General features: G+C 37.3%; 3 protein-coding genes across 3 annotated transcripts; all 3 read left to right on the top strand.

The window, feature by feature from the left end:
* Positions 1 to 8,248: 8,248 nt before the first annotated feature.
* Positions 8,249 to 9,439, top strand: LOC133859198 (uncharacterized). The gene has a single exon (XM_062294526.1). The coding sequence runs from the start codon at positions 8,249 to 8,251 to the stop codon at positions 9,437 to 9,439; it is 1,191 nt and encodes a 396-aa protein (XP_062150510.1).
* A 1,555-nt stretch (positions 9,440 to 10,994) lies between these two features.
* LOC133859188 (uncharacterized) lies at positions 10,995 to 13,445 on the top strand. The gene is made up of 2 exons (XM_062294518.1): positions 10,995 to 11,477; positions 11,685 to 13,445. Exons 1-2 carry the CDS (start codon positions 10,995 to 10,997, stop codon positions 13,443 to 13,445), a joined length of 2,244 nt encoding a protein of 747 aa, XP_062150502.1.
* A 7,847-nt stretch (positions 13,446 to 21,292) lies between these two features.
* On the top strand, positions 21,293 to 27,208 carry LOC133858783 (protein FAR1-RELATED SEQUENCE 5-like). The gene is made up of 3 exons (XM_062294245.1): positions 21,293 to 21,539; positions 22,827 to 23,394; positions 26,794 to 27,208. Exons 2-3 carry the CDS (start codon positions 22,834 to 22,836, stop codon positions 26,977 to 26,979), a joined length of 747 nt encoding a protein of 248 aa, XP_062150229.1. The 5' UTR covers positions 21,293 to 21,539; positions 22,827 to 22,833; the 3' UTR covers positions 26,980 to 27,208.
* The last annotated feature ends 216 nt before the right edge of the window (positions 27,209 to 27,424 follow it).

Raw genomic sequence — 27,424 nt, 5'->3', positions numbered from 1 at the left:
TTAGCCTCCAATATGCCACAGCCCCATGCCCCATCTGATAAGAATCCACTATCTAGACCTTCAAATCTCCCAAACCACATGGTCCCACGCTTGACGCCCCCATCAGCCCATATTCTAATTTTATTTTTTTTTTTTTTGTTTAAGTAAATCAATGTTAGTTAGTTTAATGGTCCTTCACTGCTCCTTATCTTCTTGGAAATATCAGTTCTTCCTACTTCTTCTTCTTTTCTTTCTTTCCTTTTTTTTTTTTTTTTTTAAAAAAAAAAAAAATTTATAGATCTATTTAGACTCTCTTCGATCTGTAAGTTCTCTCTATACTTTCTTCTTCTTCTTCTTCTTTTAGATCTCTAGACTCTTCCATCTGTAAGTTCTCTCTATACTCTCTTCTTTCTTTCTTTCTTTCCCCTTTTTTTATTTTTTATTTTTTATAGATCTCTCTAGACTCTTTTCAACCTTACAAATCCTCACGCCTTTTTTCTGATCTTCTCCTTCTCTTAGATTCTTATGGTCACTTACAGATTTTTTTTCTTCTTAAAAAAGCCCCAAATTTCAAAGCGAAATCATATTATAAATTTAGAACCTACAGAGAACTGAGAGCAGATAACTCACGGTACTTGATGAGTATTGACTGTGTTGGTGGTGCGTGGACCGTCGACGGTAGATGCACAGCCAAATCGTGGTGTTTCCAAGCCGTTCTTCTCAGTTCTCTAGCCTCTCAATATTTTCAAGCACTGCGTTTTTTTCTTTTCTTTTTTCTTGGGGTTGAATGTGAGATTAAGGGTTTGAGGGAAATTTGAGAGTTATTGTAAAGTAAATTTAGCCCCCTTTTTTCCTTCTCTAGTGTGAATTTTTATTGAGATTTGGTTGGCGAGTTGGAGTAGATTTGCTGATTGTTGATAACTTGATTACTCTTTTTTTTTTTTTTTTTTTTTCTCTTTATAGTTTAATATCTACTGTGTGTTCACTGTGTTGCTGTGGACCTACTGGGTTTTTCTTTTTTTAAAAATATATATATATATATATATATATATATATATATATATATATATATATATATATATATATATATATATATATATATATATATATGTGTGTGTAGTTACTAGAGTAAAAAAAATTTTGGGGTGGCCTAGATTATATTTTTGAAGGGCCATAATGCTTTACCCTAAAAAAAAAATAAAAAATAAAATTCAAGGCTTTGAAATTTTTTGGTGGGGCCAACGAAAAACGTGCCTCTGCCCCTGGCCCTTACTACGAAGAACATCATCCACTGCAGCAAGTTTGGTAGTCCCCAATATGTAGGTAAGCAACTAGGGCGAAGGTAAACCATACATAGCCTCAAAAGGGGTCATTTTGATTGATCCATGGCATGCAGTATTATACCAATACTCTACCCATTGTAACCAATTATCCCATTGTTTAGGTTGTTCATGCACAAAACACCTCAAATAATTCTTCACACACTTATTCACAATCTCAGCTTGCCCGTCAATTTGAGGGTGATAACTAGTACTGAATTGTAGAGAAGTCCCTTGGAGGCAAAAAAGTTCCTTCCAAAAAGCACTAGAAAAGGTTGAGTCTCAATCTTAGACAATAGAAGTAGGCATCCCATGAAGTTTAAAAATGTTAGCAATGAATAGCTAAGCAACTTTAGGAATAGTATAGGGATGTGATAGGGATAAAAAAAAAATGGTTGTATTTGGATAGTCTGTCCACTACTACTAAAATCATAGAATGGCCATGAGAAAGAGGCAAACCTTCAATGAAGTCCATAGATATATCTGACCAAATCTGAGTAGGGATTGGAAGAGGTTGAAGTAACACAGCAAGAGAAGTATTCTCATATTTGTTCTGTTGACATATCTCACACTCCCTGATAAACTTCTTAAGGTCCTTTCTCATTCCCCTAAAATAAATATCCCTTTGATCCTAATGTAAAGATTTTTCATAGCCTGAGTGCCTTGCCATAGGATCACTATGCACATAGTATAAAATTTGACCTTTGATATTAGAACACCCTCCAATATAAACTTTCTTCTTATAATAAATAATTATATCCTTAAATGAAAACTTCTCATTGTCCAACTCCCCCTTGTGCCATTGTGCTAACAATTTCTGCAACTCCGAATCAATAGAGTACTATCTCTTTAATTGAGCTACCCCACGTAATAGTAGAAATTGATAAAAGAGATACAATGACCTCAAAGTCCCACTCTTCCCTTCTAGACAGAGCATCAACAACTCTGTTATCAACTCCTTTTTTAAACTCCACTATAAAATCGTAACCAATAAGTTTGGTAATCCATTTCTACTGAAATGGAGTGCCCACCTTCTGTTCCAACAAAAACTTTAAACTTTGATGGTCAGTTCTAACAATGAAAGACTAACCAAAAAAATAAAGGCGCCACTTCTAGATTGCAATCACAAGGCCAAATAACTCTTTCTCATAGGTCAACATATGGATAGCTTTCCCTTTCAAATCTTTACTCAAAAAAGCTATAGGTTGCTTCTGCTGCATTAAGACAGCTCCAATACCCAATCCTCTAGCATCACATTCAATCACAAATGGCTGACTAAAATTAGGAAGAGCTAAAATAGAGGCCGATGTTATAGTAGTTTTAAGGTATTTGAATGCCTTAATTGTTGGTTCTCCTCAAGAAAAAGAATTCTTCCTAAGCATTACTATTAAAGGAGTAGCAATGGCACCATACTCCTTGATAAAAAAAAAATAAATAAATAAATAAATAAAAAATTGCTATAATATCTAGTTAACCCCAAAAAACCACATAATGACTTTATGGTTTTTAGGAAAGGCCAATCCACCGTAGCATGAATCTTCTTTGGGTCTGCCTTCACCTCTTTATTAGAAATAATATGCCCCAAATAGTCTACCTCAGGACACCCAAAACGACACTTAGACATTTTAGCATAAAGTTGATTATCCCTTACAAAAAAATAAGGATATCATCAAAAAACACCAAAATAAAATTCCTTAACTAGGGCTTAAAAATCTGATTCATAAGGCTTTGAAAAGTAGAAGGAGCATTAGTAAGCCCAAAAGGCATAACTAAAAATTCATAACAGCCTTCATGAGTACAAAAGGTTGTTTTTCGAATATCTCTCTCCACTACTCGAATCTGGTGGTAGCCAGACCTTAAATCTAGCTTCGAAAGTTTTTAGCACTCGTAACTCATCCAGCAGCTTATCCACAGCAGCTATAGGAAATTTATCCTTAACAGTTACATGATTAAGTGCCCTGTAATCAACACACATACACCAGCTACCATACTCCTTTCTTACCAGCAAAACTGGAGAAGAAAAAGGACTTTCATTGGTCCACACCACCCCTTATTGCAACAGTTCCCTTACTATCTTTTCTATCTCCTCCTTTTGATAAAAATGTTAGCAATAGGGTCTCACTGAAACTACTTGTGCCTCTTATTTGAGAACAATTGAATGATCATGATATCTTGTTGGTGGTAACCCTATTGGTCCTACAAACACATCCTAATATTCTTGTAAAATTGCTGATAATGGACTATCTCTCTTCTGCCAGAGTAGCTTAGGATCACTGCCACCACCCTTTGGATCTGACTTCCTTCAATAGCCATCAGTTGTAAGAGTATACCTTTTCTTTCATTGTGAGAAAGTTTGAGTGATTCTACATCTTGTAAACTTAGATTGGTCATAGTGACCAACCCCTGCAACAAGCATTTCCTTTTATCAAAAGTACATGCCATTGTTAGCTTAATGAAGTTCCATAAGATATGCCCCAAAGTACTTAACCATTGAATACCTATGACCATATCACACCCTGCCAAAGAGAGAATATAAAGATCAACCTTAAAGACAAAACTTTGCATTGTAAGCTTGATGCCTTTACTTCTACTTGGACTTAAAATCTCTTCACTATTAGCTACTTTCACCTTGATGAAACATGAAACGGTGGCTGAATTCCTAGAATAGCAGCTATTTTCTCATCCAAGAAATTATGTGTACTACCTGAGTCGATCAGAATTACAACATTTTGATTTTTAATTCTGCCCACAAGTTTGATAGTGCTAGACCACAAGTCTCATAGTGCTAGAAGTAGGACTCCCTAAGATAGCATTCAAAGAAATCTCAAGAAACTCTTTTAAGAAAAAATCTTCGGGGTCTAGTTCTGCCTTTTTTTCTTTCTCTAACAACTCAATAGTGTCCCTAGTATCCCCAATTTCTTTAATCAAAAATAATAATCTTGGAGAGGCACACACATGGAATACCATTTAGAGTCACAATTGTAACAGATGCCCTTCTTCCTTCTCTATATCCTTTGTGCAAGTGATCATTTCTAAACATGCACAAGTGCCTTATTAATGTTTGAATTAGGATCTTTAGTTGTGTTGTCAAAGCTTCGCTGCTGTCCAAAACCTCCCCCAAATGAACCAACCCCTTTGTTCACTGGAATTAAAACTCCTGAATTACTGCTACTACTCGTGTGATAAGAATTGGAATTCCAATTCTATCTTCCTAGTCTTCATTTACTTAAGACATACACTACCAAAAAAAAAAAATAATAATGGCATTTCTTGGCGTTTATTATGTGTCAAGAAGTAGGTATTAAAGGTCAAGAAACCATTCCTGACCTTTAATCCCTCACATATTTCTAACGTCGGAGCTTTGTAGTCGAGAAAGTTTGTTTCCGATCACATAACTTATGTGTCAGGAAATTTGGTTTTCTGGCACATGATATATGTGCCATGAAATTTGGTTTCTTGTTTCCTGGCACATATTATGTGTCAGGAAACCTTGGTTTCCATTGGTTTTCTGGCACATAAAGGAAACCTATTTTCCAATTTTTTTAAAAAAATATTGATTATACTGGAATAATTCCAGTATAATCAAATTTTATAAAACCTATTAATATATATAACGAAATTAACAAATAACCAGGGGAAAACATATCATATGTTTAATTAATATAACTAAAGAACATAAAACAATCACAACTATTAATTAAGAAACATCCAAGTACAATACTAGCTACTACAAAAAATTAAGAGGAAAATCCCATTGTCAGAAACAAGCCCTGAACATCCAGTATTATTGTTGTCGAACAGATCCGCCTTTTTGCTGCAATCGAACAAGCAGGAAATTTCTCCTGTAAAGCCATTTCAAACTCTTGGACATGGTACTTTAAGTATTGATCTATTGTGGTAATGCGCATAAGCCTACTTGGATGAGCTTTCCCAAGCCTCTCGATGTAAACTGGCCTGCCTTCCTTGTCAACTCCAAGGTACCCTTGGGGATAATACTGTAAGACTTCTTCCAGTTCTTCAAATTCAAAATCTTTCATTAATTAGTAGAATACAAGGTTAGCATTAGACAGAATGTACATACTGAGAATAATGCAGTTGTGACATAGTATGCATTCTCATCATTGGAGGACTAGTAAAACTCAGATGCAACTATATCATTTTCCCAAGTTCTTATCATTTTTCTTTTGTCACCTAGTTATCACATTACCGAAATTTTTTGTTAGAACTTCATAACATACTTTTAATTCACTAAATCTCTGATAATTAGCAATATATAGTAATGAAAACTTTGCTTGGTCACTGGGACAATTTAACAAATGCTTTTATGCCATTATGCGAAACCATCAAGAAGAACATTAAGAAATAGGAGCAACAAGATCTCTCCAAATTCCAATGCCAACATTCAGACACAACGACAAGAGCCTCTTATATCTATGCAATGCAAATGGCAAATATAAATTGTTTCTTAGTCAAATAAGTTAAATTATATTTGAAGAGAAAAAAATAAGAACAACACACAGATAAGTTTCTTGTATCCGCACTTCCAACAAAATCCCTAAATTGAAAATGCACCCTCTTCGCAGAAGAATAAACCTTAAATTGAAACCCTAAATTACATAGAACATGCAACAAAATCTTAATTTACAGCATAATCTTGGGTTTTACCACACAGAAGAATAAAACCCTAAATCGAAATCCTCAGTAATGGAAGAGAGAGAGAGAGAGAGAGAGAGAGGGAGAGAAATCAGTGATAGGGAGAGAGATGATCAACTAATTATCAGAGTAAATGAAGATTTAATGTCAGTTATTAAAAGAAAAGTGGGGCTAGCTAGAATATCAAGCGCCAAATGAAAACTAATTAGGCGGGATTTCAATTTTTGCAAAAAAAAAATCATGGCATATGCGTAAATGACAGGAATTTTATTTATATGTCATTAAATTATAATATTTTAGCACATATTTAAATGTCAAAAAAAAATTACAATTTTCCTGACACATAAAATTATGTGTCAAGAAAATTAAATATTATGGCACATTGTAAAAGGTTAGGAATGATTTTTTTTTTTTTCCTGACATTTTTTTATCAATGTGCCACAATAAAAAATAGGATACTGACATTTAAATTAAAGGTCAAGAAAAAAATGCCAAGAACGGCCTTTTTTTTTTTTTTTTTTTTGTAGTGATATTCCTCTTGAATTTTTTGTTAAAGCATAAGCATCAATCAAGGTTTTAGGATGAAATCTCCTCACTGGCAGCCTAATGTCATCCTGTAATCCTCCTAAAAAACAACTCAACTTATGAGTTTTAGGTAAGCCATAGATTAACTAAACTTTTAAACTGAGTCTTATAATCTTCTAGCAAACCACACTGTTTTAGTTTAGTTATTTCTTCCATAGAATCATCATAAGATTCTTGACCAAATCTAGCCTTAAGAGCACTAACACAACTCACTCCGAGTAGGAAAACAATTATTAGCTTGCATTTCTTGAAACCACATAAGAGCTTTACCTTCCATATGAAAAAAAGCGATGATAAGCCTTTGACCATCAAGAGTTGAGTAGTAATAAAAAAAAAAAAAACTAAGTAGCTCTAAAACACCAAGCTACTAGATCATCACCTTCAAATTTAAGAAAATCCAATATGATGGACCTAGTATGAAATCCATCTCCTCCATTGGTTCCTTCTTGATGTTATCAATCGATCATATTGTATTAGAAATGGCACTCATAAACTTTGGCAGTAAAAGTTTGAGCTCTAAAGTTTACAATGTCTAATTTCAAGATGACTTATGTGGCCCAAGTGGTAGATTGTGTAACACTGTAGATTCTGTTACTCTACAATTAGATGAAGATTTGTATGAAATTGATAAATTTGAGTGAAAGAACCGATTGTATTCAAAGAAAATGTAATGAAAGACTACTGGATTGCGTCCCCTTTGGCATTAAGAAATGAAAGACTGCTGGGTTGCGTCCCCTTTGGCACCATGAAAAGAAAGACCAATTTGCTGCGTCCCCTTGGGCACTACGAAAAGAAAATGGATGTAAAGCATGAAAAGTAAGATGATGCTGTGTATCGTGATAAGAATGGATGTTAAGTTAAGCATTAAATGCATATGATGATGTGTAACATGTTTTAAGTGATACTATTGATGATAATGATTAGTATATTTAGAAATGTTTATATGCTTGTAATTGTATTGCGAAAACCAGTGTGTATTATACTCCTGAGTTGGTGAACTCATACTTTCACCTATGCGATGTGGCTAACACCACGACCATGTAGATGCAAATACTTTGGCTGCAGGTACCACAAACGTCGATGAGGACACTGTGGTACTTTACTTGGAATACTACGACTGAAGCTCTTCGCTCGGGTCGTAGATGTGTCAAACTTAGATAGTCCACTTTTGTGGGTATTTTGTATATGGCTTGTGTTATATGTGACACACATTTTTGTATAGCCATTTTTAACGTGTATAATATTTTTGATTAAGCCTTAAACAGATAGATAACTAAATGGCTCTGTTGTTGTAATTCACATTGATTAGAAGCTGACTCTGATATATCAGGTACATGCTACGAAAAGTGTACATGTATTGGCTTAGTGACTGGTCGTCATGCCACTGTGCGATCTCATTTTGTGTTAAAAAAAAAAAGGGTCGTCACACACTTTGCCTAGTCAGACGTCTCAAGTCATGCCTCTTTTTCTTCCTTTTGCTTTTCTTCTACAAACCTCTCCATCCTCTTACCGTTACAGATTGTTATAATTTTTTTGTAAATGGTTTTGCATAAATTATATAATTATACATTGTATATTGCCAAATAAGGTACGAGTGGTATTAGAAAGGCCCATTAAGTGTGATCAATGTTGTAATATGACTTGAGCCATTAACGGATCTCCAAAATCATGTTTTTTTGGTTGTGTCATTTGCATTAAAGTGGTGTTAAGTAATGTTTCTCTTATGGGCCCCGCGCCTGAGGCATGAGAGCACAAGAATTTTTGTTCTCACGTCAATTGCAGCAAGCGAAGGGAATGTGTTGGGAGGACTCCCTTTGACGGAGGGGGAAAAAAAAGGAATTGAGATTGCTGAGGAGACAGTTCAGGATCTTCGTATCAAGGGTTCCAAGTGTCTCGTTGGTCGGTTAGGGGTGCCTAAAAAACTCAATAAGGAGGCCTTCAAAGCCATTATTATGTGGATATGGAGACCAGCCGAAAAACTGATGATCAACGAGGTGCAAGAAAATTTATGGTTGTTCGAGTTTGCAGAGGAAGGTGACAAACGGAAAGTAATGGCAGGAAAACCATGGTCGTATGACCGTACCCTCCTAATCCTCAATGAGTTTGATGGACGACTTGCACCCTCCCAGATGGAATTTTTGTGCTCTCCTATATGGGTCCAAATTCATAATATGCCGCTTGGGTGCATGAACCGAGCGGTGGGTACCCAAATAGGTCGTACAATGGGGGAAGTGGAGGACGCAGCAGTCGTGGAGGATGATGTGGGATGGGGTAGGTATCTTCGACTCAGAGTGGTGATTAACCTATTTCAGCCCCTTGAGCGTGGTAGAACTCTATTTATCTCCAGAAGTTCGTGCTGGGTTACTTTCAAGTGCGAGAAGCTTCCAATTTTCTGCTTTTGTTGTGGTTGTATTATTCACGGCCCCAAAGGATGTTTGGAGGCCTCTGTTAGGAAACCAAACCATGGGGAGGGATCTGAAGGATGGGGTCAATGGCTGCACGCTGATGATCATCCTAAGCGGCTTGGAGGTAACGAAGGGAGGAAGGCGGATCCACCTTCTTCGCCGACTGTTTCCAATCATTGCCCGATGGAAGAGAATCTAGTGGAAGGTTTTCTTGAAAAGGAAAGATCACAGAAGGTGAAAAATCAGGAGAACATTGACGCTCATTCAAATTTGGAATCCCAGTCCTCATGCAAAACGGATGATGCTGTGCTTAACCAGTATGGAAACAAAGCTAGGAAAATGGAAAGGTGTGATAAGCAGGATGTGAAACGGAAGGAAGTCTTTCAAAATCCCGTGGAGGGCATTCCTGACTTAAGGAAAGGTGCTACTAAAGGTAAGAAAGGTGGAATTAAAGGGGGAGGATCGGGCGAGAATGGAAAGAAAAAGGAATATGTATGAAAAATAGATCTAAATGCTGGGACCCAAAAGGTAGGGACTAGGCTAATGGGTGAAGAGGGCAGGCCCAAAGATTCTTTGAGTCAACACCGACAGTCTTATAGGCCCAAGGGTGACAAGTGGAGGATCCAGGAAGGTCCCAAAAATAGGAGCCCCCAAAGTCCACCTGGAAAGATGTTGAACGACATTGGTCCAGATAAGATTCCTTATGCAAAGAAAAACTCTCCAGACACTTCCACATGGGAGACTCTGATTCAAACAGCTCCTTCCCCTCCACTCACACATTACAGAAAGAGAAAGGACAGAGAAGACCCAGAAGTAGAGATGAAGCTAAGCGGGAGTCCTATGGAAAAGCCGAAGTCTGGAGGTGGATGTAGGAGCTGGAAGAAATTAGCTCGAGAGGTTGCAAATGTGACGACTTCCCGTGGTTCTGTGATGGAAGGATTGGGGATGGAGGATGCGGACAGAATGGTTTCTTCTGAGATGATTGGAACTAGGACGAAGGAGAATGAAGGTAACTCACCATGAAGGCTCAATTTTTTGGCTCTCCCAAGAGTTATGAATTGACCACTTCTAATGGTGTTTTTTCACTGGCGGTGGCTGAGGAGCAGCCCCGCCGCTCACCATGAATCTACTATGTTGGAACTGCCGGGGGCTTGGGAACCCCTAGACAGTTCGGGAGCTTTACAATTTAGTGAAGAATAAGAAACCCAATTTTTTGTTTCTCATTGAAACAAAAGTTTTCTCTGGAGCTTTAAAGAGAATACTGATACAGCTAGGTTTTGAAGGAATGATACATGTTGATCCGGTGGGCCGTAGTGGTGGTTTAGCTTTTTTCTGGAAATTCGACTCAGGGGTGGAGATTATGCATTACTCCCCTCGGCACATATCTACAAATATCAGTGATAGGAAGAAAGCTTTTAATTGGACCTTTACAAGATTTTATGGAAATCCCAACCGGGACCTTCGGGATGAGTCATGGTCTCTTTTGTCCCACTTAAAGTCGTTGAGTCATGAGGCTTGGTTATGTATGGGAGATTTTAGTGAAGTTGTTGACCATAGTGAAAAGTATGGGGGAGCCATGAAAAGTGAAGCTCAGATGGAGTGTTTTCAGTCTACTCTAGCTGACTGTAACTTGGGAGATTTAGGATTTCAAGGCTCAAAATTTACCTGGAGTAATAACAGAGATTCAGATGAGGTTATCAAGGAACGGCTAGACCGGGCCGTAGCAACTCTGAGGTGGTGTGAAGGCTTTCCAAATGCTGCTATTGAAGTTCTTCCTGTCAGCAATTCAGATCACAAACCACTTTTGCTCATCATGGATGTTGAATATAGGAAGTCTCATCGGCTCTTTAGATACGAGGCTAAGTGGAATCTAGATGAGGAGTGTCAAACGGTTATCCAACAGATTTGGAATGAGGTTGATACAGGTAGAGACTCTATGGAAGAAGTTCTGTAGAGCCTTGATCGAAGTAAAGAAACCCTTAATGCCTGGAGTAGAGCCAAATATGGAGCTGTGACTAGAACTATAAATTCCCTCTCGAGGAGATTGGGGAGTATGCAGAGACACGAGATCCCAGGGAATTTGGAATCTATCAAGCAGCTTCAAGGAGAATTTAATAAACTCCTCGAAATGGAGGATGTCAAGTGGCGTCGAAGAGCAAAGAGGAATTGGTTCATAAAAGGGGACCGTAATACTCAGATTTTCCATGCATGGGCCAACCAACGCCGAAGATCTAACTTCATTGGATCAATAAGTGATTTGGAAGGACAAGAGTGGACCCGACCTGAGGAGGTGGGAAATGCTTTTACTAGGTATTTTCAGAATCTCTTTGATACTGAAGGAGTGTCAGGAATTGAGGAGTACATCTCGGCTGTACAAGCACGGGTAAAGCCAGAGTTGAATGCAATGCTTACTAGCGAATTCACACATGAAGAGGTCAATACAGATTTGTCCCAGATGCATGCTTTGAAGTCACCGGGCCCGAATGGATTTGGAGTAAGCTTCTATCAGCATCATTGGGGTACCATTGGGGTTAAGGTACATGGTGCAGTTTTGGATTTTCTTAATAGGGGTATTTTCAACCCTTCTATTAATGAAACATTCATAGCCTTGATCCCGAAAATGGAAAGTGTGTCCACTGTGGCTGATTTTAGGCCAATTAGCCTTTGTAATGTAATATATAAGTTAGTGTCTAAGGTGCTTGCTAACAGGTTGACGCTGGTGCTGTCCTCAATCATATAACAGCATCAAAGTGCTTTTGTGCCGGGTTGGCTTAATACAGACAATATTTTGATTGCCTATGAAGCTCTTCATACCATGAATTCTAGGATGACTGGGAAGAAGGGTTTTATGGCGGTAAAGATTGACATACGGAAGGCATATGATAGGGTGGAGTGGCCTTTTCTTGAGGCTATGATGCGAACAATGGAGTTCGAAGAAAGGTGGATCACCCTTATTATGACATGTGTTAGAAGTGTGACATATTCGGTCTTGGTAAACGGCCAGCCGTATGGGAAGATAGTTCCATCTCGGGGATTGCGACAAGGGGACCCTTTGTCGCCCTATCTCTTTTTAATTGTAGCGGAGGGGTTAAGCTCTTTGATGGCAAGGGTAGAAGTTGAAAACCGCATCACAGGAGTTCCAATAGCAGCAGGTGGCTTTCGCTTGAGTCACTTATTTTTTGCGGATGACTCTCTTCTTTTTTGCAGGGCCAATTTTCCGGAGTGGTCAAACCTTTTTCAAGTTTTACAAACCTATGAGAGAGCATCTGGCCAACAATTGAACGTGGCAAAAACATCCGTTTTTTTTAGTCGAAACACTCGAGAGGAATTTAAAGGTTTCTTCCAGAAATCAGTGGGGTTGGCCACAACGACCGGCTTTGAGAAGTACCTAGGCCTCCCGACCTTGGTGGGTAGATCTAAGAGGCGGACATTCGTTAACATATGCAGTAGGGTGAAGGCAAGATTGGATGGGTGGAAGGAGAAGATCCTATCCCAGGCGGGGAAGGAAATTTTAATAAAAGCGGTGATCCAAGCTTTGCCTACTTACTGTATGAGCGTTTTTAGGCTACAGCAATCCCTGTGTAAATCCCTTATCTCTCTTATTAGCCAATTTTGGTGGGGACATAAAACCAATCAAGGACAAGTCCATTGGATGAGTTGGGAACGAATGGGAGCACCAAAAAATAAGGGAGGGATGGGATTCAGAGATTTGGAGGTTTCTAATTTGGCGTTGCTTGCAAAACAAGGGTGGCAGATTCTCACAAATCCGTCTTCCCATGTAGCACGTGTAATGAAAGAGAAGTACTATCCTCGGGTAGAATTCATGGAGACTACTGTGGGAAGGAGACCATCCTTCGTGTGGAGCAGTATTATCAAGGCCAAGCATCTACTGCTGAATGGAATGGGGTGGAGAGTAGGAAATGGAGAAAATATTAAAATCTGGGGGGACATATGGCTACCTCCCCCTAATGCTAGACTTCTCCCTCCATCACAAGCTGTTTTGCACCCTGAAGCTAGAGTCAAAATGCTGATTGATCCAGTTACCGATTGGTGGGATTTCAATCTAGTGCGAAGTCTGTTTGACCCAGGTGATGTGGCTAAAATTGGTAGTGTGATGCTTAGTCCTTTGAATCAGGAGGATAAAATTATTTGGAGAGGTACCACAGCAGGCACTTTCACAGTGAGAAGCGCTTATTATATGGAACTGTACAGGCAGGCTCAAGATAGAGGAGAGGGATCGGGTGCAAATGACTATGTTGAGGTTTGGAAGACAATTTGGGGTATGCATGCCCCACCTGTGCTTAAAAACTTTTGCTGGAAAGTTTGTATCAATCTCCTCCCCACCAAGGCTAATTTGCATAAAAAGAAGATAGTTGATGACCCTTTGTGCCCTTTCTACACAGGCGAACCCGAAACTGTTTTCCACAGCATTTGGGGGTGTCCAGCTGCTATTGCAGTTTGGCAGGAGGGGAAAAGAGGTTTCAGAAAATGTCTTGTACTTTAACGGATGGGATGGGATTATTTTTGTACCTAATGGAAAGGCTAGATCCGGAGGAATCGGTAGAGGCTTGGACTGTGGCTCGCATGATTTGGATGAGGAGGAATGATTTTGTCTTTAATGGATGCATCACTTCCCCGATTCAAACTATGGAAGCAGCAAAGATTTCTTTGGAAAGTTTTATACATGCAATTGGCAGTGATGAAGCTTCAATCAGTGTTAAGCCCATGCATCGAATGGGGTGGAAAAAACCCCTGGAAGGTAGTTGGAAGATCAACTGGGGTGCGGCAATTTCTAAGGAAAAAATGAAGATGGGAGTTGGAATAGTTATCCGAGATGCTGAAGGTCGTCTAGTTGCAGTAAAGACGAAGACTGTCCCCTTCATAGTGGACCCTATGCTGCTGAAACAATGGCAGCATGGGTTGCTGTGGAGTTTGGCAGGGAAATGGGGGCAGATCGGGTAGTATTGGAGGGGGATTCATTGGTGGTAGTCTCAGCTTTACGGACAACGGCTTCATGTGATTAGATATTTGGACAGTTAATCGATGATATCAAATCTTCTTTCTCCCATTTCTTGGCAGTGGAGGTGATACATGTTCGTCGAGAAGCAAACAAGGCTGCTCATGAATTGGCCAAATGTGCGATTTCTCTTCTGTTGTACAATACTTGGGTGGGGGAGTGTCCTTCTTTTATCGAAAGTATTGTAGTAGCAGAGTGTATTTCTTCATATTAAGCATTAATATTATTCTATTGTCAAAAAAAAAAAAAAAGTGATGTGGGCTAAATCCTATGTATAAAGACTAGTTTAAAGGCACTTTTTAATTTCAATTTATATATATATATATATATATATATATATATATATATATATATATATATATAATGATGGGCCAAGATGGAATTTGGACTATATATATAATATGTGGTTGAGGTCCTTACTTCAAAACCCTAGCACTCATTTATATTATTATATACATTCCATCACTTTGTGAGACATTTTAGACACAAGTGGAGGGTTTTGGATGTGGAAGACAAATAACTATCACGTTCTTTGTCAAGTACATCCCCTTCATTATTTTCTTCAATAGTTTCGCAAGTGATTTTGGTTTAAGGATTTCTTTGAAATCCAACAACTCTAGTTATTTCTCTTTTCCTCTCTTCCCATGCTCTCTTATGGCGACTGCTTGACATGTTGATTATTAGGGAATGAACAAGTAAAGGTTGATTGAGTCGGGTATCTTGGGTGTTTGGATAGGAGTCTTATGTCTATGCTATTGCTTTGTTATTGATTTGTTATTAGTGCTGTTAGGTTAGGATTCTTGCTGGACAGTTTCAGTTATTAATGTTTGTTAGGAATCTTGCTCCTCAACGTGGCCAATGTTGATAGTAAGAGTAGATATATGCAGTAGGTATCTTTAGCTTTATCTGCATGGTTATGTTATTGCTTTCAATTAGAATAGTAGAGTCCTATGTTAATGCTTGATCTTAAATAGCTTTACAGTGTTAGTGTCGTGAAAGGAATGTTCCGTCTGTGGTTCGATCCTACTAAGGTCATTCATCTATTTAAAGAGATGAACGTTGTTTATTAATGTTATCAAAGAATTAATCCAAACCATGTGTTTGACAAAGAGTCCTAGGATCCTCTAATTTCCTACCGCTAGTTCTTCCAAAATTAGCAAAATAGGTAAGAGCAAGAAGCAGAATTCTTCTTCTATTCTTCCCGAAGGTCGAGTTACTAGATCCGTTACACAATCACGTAACAATTTGATATCAGAGCCAGGTTTATCTACAATGGCCGATCCACGAATGGACCGATTGGAAGCCCAAATTTCCAGTCTTCAATCCGTGTTAGAGAAGCTCATGAAACACAGTTCAGATCAAGCCAAAACATTGGCCGACAATTCCAAGATGATGGCAACAAATTCCAAAAATATAGAAGAAATCAACAATGTTCTATCCCAAAGCGAAAAGAATGTTGGAGAAAATTCTATACCCAAAAATAAAGACAAGACAGTCCACAACTCTTCAATCGCTCCAAAATTAACAAAGCTGGATTTTCCAAGATACAACGGCGAGGATGATCCGACAAGCTGGATTTGCCGAGTAGAGCAGTTCTTTGAGTTTCAAAGAACTGAAAACCATGAAAAGATCCTTATGGCGGCTTACCACCTCAAAGGAGAAGCTCAGATGTGGTATCAATTAATCCATGAAGGCGAGAAAATCCTAACTTGGGAATCCTTGAAAGTAGCACTCCACATCCGCTATGGCCCAACTGTGTATGAAGATCATTTCGGCAATCTCACAATGCTACAGCAAACCGGGACTATGAAGGAGTATCAAATGCAATTTGAACAACTCTTGAGCCGTGTGGGAAGAATGTCACAACCCCATCAATTGGGATGTTTCATCAGCGGGCTTAAAGGAACTTTGAAGACCGAGGTACAAGCCTCACGCCCCAATTCTTTAACTATGGCAATCGGCGTGGCCAAGCTTTACGAAGCACATAATCTCAGCATGAAGAATTCTCCCATTTATGAAGATAGACTCATAAGACCCAGAGATGTGTTTCCTCCATTGCTATCATCCAATCTGACCCGCAACAAACCAATTCCAAGTCGCCGAGATGCAAGATCGCCGGTCAAAGGGGTTATGCTTCAATTGTGATGACATGTTTATTCCCGGACATCGATGCAAAAAATTATTTGTCATAGAAGGAATATACACGGAAGAGGAAGAAGGTGCACGAAGACCATGACAATCAAGATTGGTTTGGGGGGGAACCAATCATATCCCTCCAAGCTTTGACAGGAACTCCAAATCCGCAGACGATGCTTGCAGGTGAATATTTGGGTAACTTGAAGGTGATAGTGTTGATGGATTCGGTATGCACCCACAATTTCCTCAACCCTCAAATAGCCCAGCAGCTGGGATTGAAACCCAAGGAAGTAGGACGGATGAACGTAACAGTAGCCAATGGGGAGAAAATCGGTTGCACAGGGTTGTGTCCAGCAGTCTTAATTTGGCTACAAGGTGAGCCCTTCTTGGTTGATTTTTTTATATTACCTATTGATGTTTGTGAAGTAGTCATGGGTACGCAATGGCTACGCACATTAGGGCCAATTTGGTGGGATTTCACTATGTTGTTGATAAGGTTTAGATGGAAAAATAATGAAGTGGAGTTGAGGGGTATTCGGCCTCCAGTAAATCGTATAATAGAGGAACAAGGTGCGGCTGGGTGTGCCACGTTCAACCTCGCCCAAAAAGGAACCATGTTCAGATGCGTTTACATGCAATTGTGCTTGGGGCTCAACAAACAGGGGAAGATTCATTGGACCAACAGGTTTCTACCATCTTGAGTGAGTTTGATGAATTATTCAAAGAACCACAGGGATTACCCCCTACAAGAAGCCACGACCATCAGATTCGGTTGACACTTGAAAGTGGACCAACAAATGTCCAGCCCTACAGGTATCCCTACTACCAGAAAAATGAAATTGAAAAAATGTTTTCTGCTTTGTTACAATCAGGGGCGGTTCAACCTAGCACTAGTCCATACTCCTCACCGATGTTATTAGTGAAGAAACATAATGGGTCTTAGAGGCTTTGTGTAGATTATCGAGCTTTAAACCATGTTACGGTGAAGGACAAATATCCAATTCTCGTAATTGATGAGCTGCTCGACAAGCTTAGTGGAGCACAAGCTTTCTCCAAATTGGATCTCAGGTCTGGCTACCATCAGATTCGCATGGCAACCGACGACATTGAGAAAACAACATTTCGAACTCATCACGGTCACTATGAATTTCTAGTGAGCCGTTTGGGTTAACCAACACCCCCTCAACGTTTCAGGCTCTCATGAATGTGATTTTTTCTCACTTATTGCGAAGGTATGTCTTGGTATTTTTTGATGACATCTTAACATATAGCAGGACATGGGCTGAGCGTAGGCTACATCTTTGGGAAGTGCTTGGTATTTTACAAACTAATCAATTGTTTGTACGCAGAGAGAAGTGCCAATTTGGGCAAGGTTTGATAAGCTATTTGGGTCACATGATTTCCAGCCAAGGTGTGGCTATGGATCTAGAAAAAGTTGCAGCCACGGTGCAATGGCCCAAATCGACCAACATCAAGGCTCTAAGGGGATTTTTGGGGTTATCTGGCTACTACAAAAAATTTATTCAGGGCTATGGAACAATTGCCGCATCTCTGACGCAGTTACTAAAAAAAGATGCCATCATTTGGTCAGAAGCTGCTAGCCAAGCTTTCAGCAGTTTAAAACAAGCCATGACTACAGGTCCAGTTCTTGCCTTACCCGATTTCAACAAAACATTTGTGGTAGAATGCGATGCATCAGGCACAGGAGTAGGGGTTGTCCTCATGCAAGAGTCTAGACCTATTGCTTTTTTCAGTCAAGCGATCAAAGGTAGAAATTTATCACTTTCCACCTATGAAAAAGAAATGATGGCTCTTATTGCAGCAATTCAAAAGTGGCGTCCATATTTATTGGGGCAACGCTTTGTAGTTCGAACTGATCAAAAGAGTCTACGTCACTTGCTGGCCGGAGCAAACCATTACTACTGATGCACATAAAAAATGGATAGTGAAATTACTTGGATATGATTTTTCTATTGAGTATAAAAAAGGTTTAGAAAATTCAGCTGCAGATGGCCTTTAAAGAATAGACCATGGGACGTTAACAACCTTGTCTCTCCCAGTTCCTCATTGGGTAGAACCTATTAAGGAAGAAATCATGCAAGAAGAGGAGCTGAAAAAAATGGTGGAAAGCATCCAATAGGGCATGGCTTCAGGTTCATGGAGTATTAAATCCGAATTGATTTTTTTATCAAGACTGCATCTATTTACGCGCTCAACCCCGCTAACAAAGGCCATAATTCACAAGTTCCATAGTGGATCGTATGAAGGGTTTCACAAAATGTGGCATCGCCTCAAATCAGTTTTTTATTGGCCTGGAGCGTGTGCACAAATAAAATCATATCTAAGGGAGTGATGTTTGTCAATGTAACAAAACCGAGCTCATGTTACCAGCCGAGCTACTTCAATCTTTGCCAATTCCTACCTCAATCTGGAGTGATATATCCATGGATTTCATAGACGAGCTACCAAAGTCACAAGGTAAATTTGTTATCTTTGTGGTGGTAGATAAATTGTCAAAGTATGCACATTTCAGGGCTCTGAAACATCCATATTCAACCCCTTCAGTGGCTCGAGAGTTTTTTGAACAAATTTTCAAATTGCATGGAATGCCCTCATCTATTGTTTGTGATTGGGACCCAATTTTTACAAGAAATTTCTGGAAGGAGTTGTTTCGTTTACAAGGTATTAGTTTTAATTTTAGTTCAGTGTACCATCCCCAAACTGATGGACAAACTGAGGTAGTCAATAGAACCTTGGAAATGTATTTACGATGCTTAACATGTGATAAACCAACAGAATGGGTTCAATGGTTGCCATGGGTGGAATACACTTATAACACAAGTTGGCATTCTAGTACAAAGAAGACACCCTTTGAGTTGGTGTACGGTTGGCCTCCTCCAAATTTGGTTATTTATATTTCAGGTATAGCTCGGGTGGAGGCAGTGGGAAAAACTTTGGAGGAACGGGATGAGATTTTGAAAGGTTTTTGACTCAAGTTAGCGCAAGCTCAAAATTGGATGAAACAGGTTTATGACAAGGGTCTTACAGAGTGGGAATTTCAGGTCGAAGATTTGGTTTATGTGTGCCTACAACCCTACAGGCAACATACTGTGGCTAGGAGATTGAATTTGGAATTAGCAGCAAAGTATTATGGTCCCTATCGTGTGATACGGAGGTTGGGAAAGGTAGCATACAAGTTGGAATTACCGGTGGGATCTAAAATACATCTGGTGTTTCATGTGTCTTTGCTTAAAAAACATTTGGGGCCAACAACATCATTCAACACTCAGTTACCCGAGGCACCTTATGCTGAGCGTGTGATAGTTCCCCAAGCTATTTTGGACTCTCAAGGTGCAGCTCACAAGAAGGAAGTTTTGATTCACTAGCGTGGCTATAGTCCTGCAAATGCTACATGGGAGAAAAGTAGTGTTATGGAGCAGCAATTTACGGAAGTTGTCCTTGAGGACAAGGACTTTTCAAAAAGGGAGGAATGTTAGGGAATGAACAAGTAAAGGTTGATTGAGTCGGGTATCTTGGGTATTTGGATAGGAGTTTTATGTCTATGTTATTGCTTTGTTATTGATTTGTTATTAGTGTTGTTAGGTTAGGATTCTTGCTGGACAGTTTCAGTTATTAATGTTTATTAGGAGTCTTGCTCCCTCAACGTGGCCAATGTTTATAGCAAGAGTAGATATATGCAATAGGTATCTTTAGCTTTATCTGCATGATTATGTTATTGCTTTCAATTAGAATAGTAAAGTCCTATGTTAATGCTTTATCTTAGATAGCTTTACAGTGTTAGTGTCGTGAAAGGAATGTTTTGTCTGTGATTCAATCCTACTAAGGTCATTCATCTATTTAAAGAGATGAACATTGTTTATTAATGTTATCAAAGAATTAATATAAACCTTGTGTTTGACAAAGAGTCCTAGGATCCTCTAATTTTCTACTACTAGTTCTTTCAAAATTAGCAAAATAGGTAAGAGCAAGAAGCATAATTCTGCTTCTATTCTTCCCGAAGGTCGAGTTACTAAATCCGTTACGCAATCACGTAACATTGATTGACTCACCAACACCATTACAATTCCTTATGCCAAAGGAATAAACATTAAAGTAAGAAATTACATGTCTAATAGTATTGACATTTATAAAGCAAGGCAAAAGAAAGTACCTTTTCGACACACGGGACATGCTCTTCCTTTTGATTTGGACGATGAATAATGATGTCGACTATAGTTCATATCATTTCCAGGAAACGAAAGTCCTTAATTGTTTGTTAATATATTTGGGGCAAGTATTTTTTGTTTGAAAAATTGTTTTTATATGAAATAAAGGGGAGAAATGTCTTTAGAAGTGTATTATGATGGGGTTCAAACTTGAGAAAAGGTTTTATATGAAGTACACTTATTTTTGAAAAAAACCCAAAAATATGTAGTGGTGACTTCTTATTTATAAAAAGAAAATTAAAAGAACAAAAAAAAAAAAAAAAAAAAAAAAGGTGGTTGCACGGCCGCCCCAACTAAATCGGGGTAGCCACTCGACCACCCCTCTACCAGATTGAGGTAGCCCCTATTTAATAATTAATGACCTGTTCAAAAAAAAAAAAAAAATTAATGACAATAGTAAAAACCATGACTCGGAAAAAAATAAAATAAATCATTCTACAAAGGTTCCATATGATTTGCAGGAAAATATAGCCAAAAAATAAAAAAGAGAGTAAGGAATATAGCAAATGCAACATATGCATATTATACCTAAAAATTAGAAAACAAAAACATAAAAGAAAAAGAAGAAAAAAGAAAATACCTGCCTCCTCTTTAGTTTTTTTTTTTTTTTTTAAAAATATTTTTGGACATAATGTAGATATGTTGCATAGTGTGATAACTCAGAAATAAATAACTTAAATTCCTGTTGAATGAAAAATACGATGGAATGATTTATTTATCAAATGGTCAAAATTTATATATATTTATTTGTCAAAATTAAAAATTTAAGTTCTTATTTGTCATATGATTAAAACTGGAGTACATAGTTTCTCTTTCAAAAATTAGGAATTAAATAAAACATAGCTGTTTTTTAAATTTAAAAATCTAAAAGTATAATTTAGCTGTTTTTTTATTTAGATAATTAGAAAATTCGATTGTCAACCCCATTCTGTAGAACAAAAAATGGGCTGTTGGATTTAAATCTGGGAACCCAAACAATGGCCCAGGTCCGTAATCTAGTACGGCCTTGTAGAGGAACTCCATCATGCTTCACTGACGTTTGTTCGTCCTCCGTCGCCTGCCGTTAGATCACAAATCAACCACGCCTCCCTCGAAATCCGTTCTCTCTCTCTCTCTCTCTCTCTCTGTGATCAAATTGATCAATCTCTTAGACAAGGTAACCGAAGAAAAGCAGTTCAGACCTTGCGGGGTCCAATTCTGTTTCCGTACGACGAAAAGAGTAAGCTCTTTTTTTTTTTCTTTTTTTTCCTTTTTTTTTTAAAAAAAAAAAATTATTTCTCTTTCATTTGTTGGAATAGAAGAAAAAGAAAAGTAAAGTGTGTATATAAAAGTGATGTTGCTACTGGGTAATTTTTTGATGTATGAACTCTGTTGTTGTTTCTGATGTGATTGCATCATAGATGGATTTGAGCTTTTCTGAAATCAAATAGCTACTTTGACATTGAGAAATAAGCTAAGCCAATCTAAATTTTCTCGGAACTTTATGGTCAATGTAATGTCAAAGTATGGTTTTTTTTTTTTTTTAAATTAATTTAAGCTGCATTTACCATGATAGGTAATTCTTGTCAAGTTTTAGATCACTAAGAACAGTAAAAAAAAAAAAAAAAAAACCATAAGGAAAATTAAAAGTTGTCGAAAATTTTGTGTAGATATTAAGTGCATGGGGACTTCAATTTCTTACTGTTGAGATAAATTCCAGTGAATTGCAGAGGGACTTTTCTTTTGTTTTTTTGAATAGTGTTGTTCTACTTGTAATGTTATAATTGCTTATTTGTTACTTGCTTTTTGTTTGATCTTGATATTTTGAGCCGTTATTTTTAGTTAAGAACATTATGAGAAATCGGTATTAGAATTAAAAGCTGTAATGTTCAAATCTCTTTATGTTTGGGTGGTAGCTAACACCAGTTTTCTTGTTTTTTTAGTCTCTTAGATTTTGAGGATTCATGTTCTTTTACTTCTCTATAGTTGAGGGTCTCTCTTGTATACTTTCTGTGTATTTAGATTCCTTAGTTGAGGGTTCTTGTATAGTACATTCCTGTGTATTTGAGCTTTCTAATAAGATAAATTACTTATATATATAAAAAAGAAAAAGAAAAAAAGCTAGTCGATGCATCTTGGAGTTGAATCAGATTTGGTTCTTGTTTTTGTTTTAAATTGGAACATGGGATAAAAGTAGGTAATGATATGAATCTGCAGAATATAAACGTGTATTCCTTTTGTATACAAGTGCGAAATGTTCCTCTTGTATAGTTCATGTATATTTGGGTTGCACCCCTTTGAGCTTTCTAATAAGATGAATTATTTATTAAAAAAAAAAAAGCAAGTTGATGCATATTGGAGTTGAATCAGATTTCATACTTGTTTTGTTTTAAATCGGAACATGGGATAAAAGTAGGTAGTGAGATGAATCTGCAGAATATAAACATGAAGTGTCTGCTTTGGTGACCGCAAAATCCATACTTTGTGAAGTTGGAGATCATTATTAATTGGATGTTCCATATTGTAGGTACATAATGGCGAGCATTGATGGTGTACATGACTTTCTATACGGTGATAGGGGTTCTGATGATGAAACCGTAGAAAACTCTGATGAACTTAAAGGCACAGAAGATGGGCTATTGCAGCATTGTAATTCAAACACTGTTGTGAATGATCACATTAGTCTAATAGAACCGTCAACAGCAGGTTTAAGTGCAGAAAGCTTGGAACCATATACGGGGATGACTTTCCCATCATTAGATGATGCAAGGGATTTCTATTATGATTATGCCAAGTGTATGGGTTTCACCATAAGAACGAATCGGATCAGACACTCGCTAAAGAACATGGCTATAATAGGGCGGGACTTTGTTTGTTCAAGAGAAGGTTTCCGTGCTGCAAAGCATACCCTGAGAAAAGACAGAGTTCTTCCTCCGCGGCCAATTACAAGAGAAGGGTGCAAAGCGATGATCAGGTTGGCAGCAAGGGATGAAAGTACATGGGTTGTTACCAAGTTTGTACGAGAGCACAACCACAAGCTAATGACTCATTGTAAATTTCCTGGTGAACTGCCAATCGTAAATATACTTAGTGAGGTATGTCTATGACTGATATACAGATCTTAAAGATGGTTTATAAATCAATTTGACCCCTACCCTATTTTTTTGTCTTAATTTAAATTGAACAATTTAGCCTTTATCGTTACTCAGGATTTTATTTGGAAATCCTTTGTGATAATTACACCCTCTAGTTATTGTCCAATGTTATAGACTTTATGGTTTATCGCCCATTGGATAGATATGGCACTCTAAATTCCAAAAAGGTGTAAGCTAAACGTAGAGGATTTTCCTATGCTCCTAATAGTGACCAAGTGTTAGGTTTAGTTCATCTCTTTTAGCTGTAACCCACAAATATCATAAATATGTGAAGGCACATAAACCAAGATTTTGATGGAAAACTGAAGATTGTTTAATGTGCCCCCCATGGTGGTTTAGTGTTGTTTATGATAGTGTTGGTCCCACTTAAATGGGATCCTGGGAGAAGGTGGCTTGGATATGGTCCTACCCTTAAATGTGATCTATGTGTGTGTGTGCACACAGTTATATGTGATTCAATATCTTCCCACTAAATTTTGTAGTTCAATGTTTTTTTTCCCTCTATATTTCACACTTTTGCTATAAATGAATATTTTTTAATTTCTTGATTGCTCAAGGTTGCCTTGAATAAGATTGATGTTGAATTCTTTTATAACTCAAAATTGTATGAATATAGTTGGAGGTTGTAACAGAATCTGGTAAAACATTTTTCAAGAAAACCAGTAATCTTGTAAATTTTCAAGCATATGCATCTGGCAGCATGGTCAACGCAAATAGTTCTTCTTACTTTTGGAAGTGATTTTTTTTTTGGTTAGTCAAATACTGCTTCTTCATCAGCAAAAGCTTCAGTCCTTTGTTTTTTCACCCGACCATTGAACCCATCTCTAGTTAATAGCCTCCCTCGTGCAATTTGTTTATAGAAGCCCATTGCTTCACTGCTCCATTGGCTCAATATCTGACAGATTCTGCTACATTTGGTTTGCTATTACCTCATGATGCTTTCCCAACATTAGCTTTCTGAGTTATTTAGGACTTTTGGGGTTTTAATTTGGAATCTACTGCTATATTACTGTAGTCATGCTGATTAAGAGATTCGGAAGTTTAGTCTTGATGATTGTGGCAGGTTGGAGTTTTAGAGTTTGCTTGATGGGCATTTTGTTTGTAAGCCACCCTTACAATTTGTATAGAATTACAGTGGAAACAAACTTACCAAAAGAAAAATTTTGCCATAAGAAAAGGTGGAAAACTTCTATCAAAGTGTGTCATAGGTATTTGGTCCAGTTCACTTCATTTTTACTATTGCTATTTTTCTTTTAATTTTTTTAGAGCAATTACCTTATGGGAAGATGTAGCAGCTGCCAATACATGGTTAATATATTATATCATGTAGACTGACTAGTAAATCGTATGCCTATACTGTACAAAATAATATATAGGACAGCATGCCATGACAAGTTCATAGGTTTTGTTCTTTACCGTGGTAAATACCCCAGGATCTGTTAGTGAACAACAGGAGGGAGTACAGTAGCAGTTTTGTTTACCATGGTAAATGCCCTAAGATTATGAAAAATGTTTCTTCACTACTCCGTTTGAGAACATCCAATAAAATTGAAAGGAAAAAAGTTTCTTCACTAATGTAAACATAATTCATTTTGCTGACTTTTGAGGTGGCCAAATTTATAAAATAACCCAAAGTTTTCTGTTGAGAAGGGGATGGTCTTGATTTGTGAGATCTGAACCTGAAACAAATCACATCCCCACCCCTTTCCACTTGAGCCAAGCATGGGGGCACTTTGATTGTTTGTTTCTTAGTAGTAGGATTGTAAACAAATTGAGTTGTTCGAGCTCGACTTGTATAAACTCCTATAAACTCATATAACTTTATTTTGCTATATTTTATAGTATTGTTTTTAACTTTGTAATAAGAACTTCTTAAGCATTTAAAAAGTTGAGTGGGAATCCTCTTTCTAATGTGATAAATTTTATCTTGAATGTTTGTGATTGTGAGTCTTGATATAGATATATGTGTATGTCTATATATATATACTCGAGATTTGATTGTTTAAGATAATAAATAAGGTCGTAAGATATAATATAAATAATCTATTTTATGATAAGTCTATAGAGATAAAATCTAATTAATTTGAAGGATAAAATCTTAACAATAGTTAATAAATTAATAATTAGTATGAATTTATGAAGTATAAACGATGACGATATTTACTTTATATGAGAAATGAATATGTTAATTGAACAACTCACGAACAATCTCGATTTTGTTCGAAAAATAAATAAACTAAGCTTAAACTAATATGATCATAATTATTTGATATTTTCCATGCCATGCTAGAGTCCAATGAGGAGTACATCTCCGTAGATTTTATAGTCCAATAAAGAGTTAGATGCATTCCTTATTAGATTTGCCATAGTCCTAGAAGTCAAGACCTAATTAGTTTATTATGTAAACCATAATATATTATTTCTCGAATTAAAGGGGAGCAATCAATAAGAAAAGTATGAGTTGATTATTATTTCTTAGAATACAATTTTCTGTGTTTTGGAGGTCAAGGCTCCCTCGGAGTAGCCATTGGAGATCACGGTTCTCTCGAAGTAGCCGATTTATTATTTTCTATGTTTTGTTACTAGTGGATTCGCATCATAATCATATAACTAACTTAGTGATAAGTTCAAGTTCAGCTCATGCTCGAAACAAAATTAAACGAACCAAAGCTTAAACATTCAATACTCGACTCGATTAGAGTCTTACTTGGTAGTAGAAAGTGTTCAGCTTCATGAGAAAGTGTTTGGGAATGTATGTAAGTGATATAACAAAATCCATAAGGTACTAAACCCATGTAATCTCAATAGATTGTGATAATGTTGAGTTGCATATTGTTGATTTAGTATACCTCCCTCTACTTAAATGCTTTTCTTTTATTCATATTCTCTACTAAATTGATCTATGGGGTTTAGACTTGTATCAAATTGATCTTTGTGGTACAAAAATTATCTTATAGCTCCTTGTAGTAAGCCTCCCTTCACAAAAGGGTGGCCCGCCACCCCAATGTGGGAGGAGGCTGCCCTTTATTAGTGAGAGGCTGCCCCCTCCTTTTCTTTTTTTTCTTTTTTTTAAAAAAAAAATGTTTTTATTTTACTTTTGTTTCTTTATCTTTTAATTTGGGGTAAAATTATAATTTCAAAAGGACTCCATCAGAAAAAATAGACAGAATAGATCAATTTGATACAAAAGGCTTACACAAGGAGTTTTAAGATAATTTTTGTGCCCAAGTGATCAATTTGATACAAACTCAAACTCGAGAGATCAGTCTAGCAATTTTTCCTTAGTTTTTTATCCTCATTTCAACTAGCTAATGTTTCAAGTGTAAAACTTGTTTGTAGGAAGAGAAGGATAAAAAGATCCAGGATCTATATGATGAGGTTCAGCATGAAAGAGTGCGATCTTCAGCACTCCGACAACAGCTATACTTGATTCTCAAAGATCTTGAGGATCATGCTCAATTCATGTCTTTGAGAGTTGAAGATATAGTTAACAGCATGAGAGAAATTGAACTTAATGATGTATAGTTTCAACTTTCAAGCCACTGACAGATGAGTCGTTTAAAACCAAAATTTAACCCTTTTACCAGTTGAGATCCTGTGACTCAGTGCCACCTGAAGCTTGGTACTGATCGTTTTGTTTGTAACATGAAAGAAGAAATAAAATACATTGCAGGTCTCCTAGCAAAAAAGAAATGCATGCTGCTGACTTCTCTAATGATTTCCAATCCAGTAAAGTCCAGTTTCAGTTCAATCAGATGAAGACTATTTTGAGGTAGGTTTTATTTTTTCTTTTCAGTTTCCTTTTTTACATCTTTTTGGTTGGATATAATATTTACTTATTTTCCTTAGATTGAATTATCTCTTCCTTTTGGAGTTGAGATACTGGTGAAAGAATGGACCACCACCTCTCTAAGGGGAGAGGTTATGCGACTCCAAAAGCCTAAACTAACCTGCCGGCTAAAATGCTATT

Source organism: Alnus glutinosa, chromosome 1, assembly GCF_958979055.1.
Source record: "Alnus glutinosa chromosome 1, dhAlnGlut1.1, whole genome shotgun sequence".
NCBI lineage: Eukaryota > Viridiplantae > Streptophyta > Magnoliopsida > Fagales > Betulaceae > Alnus > Alnus glutinosa.
Note: the sequence above shows the minus strand (reverse complement) of the source record. Positions and strands in the feature narration are given on the sequence as shown.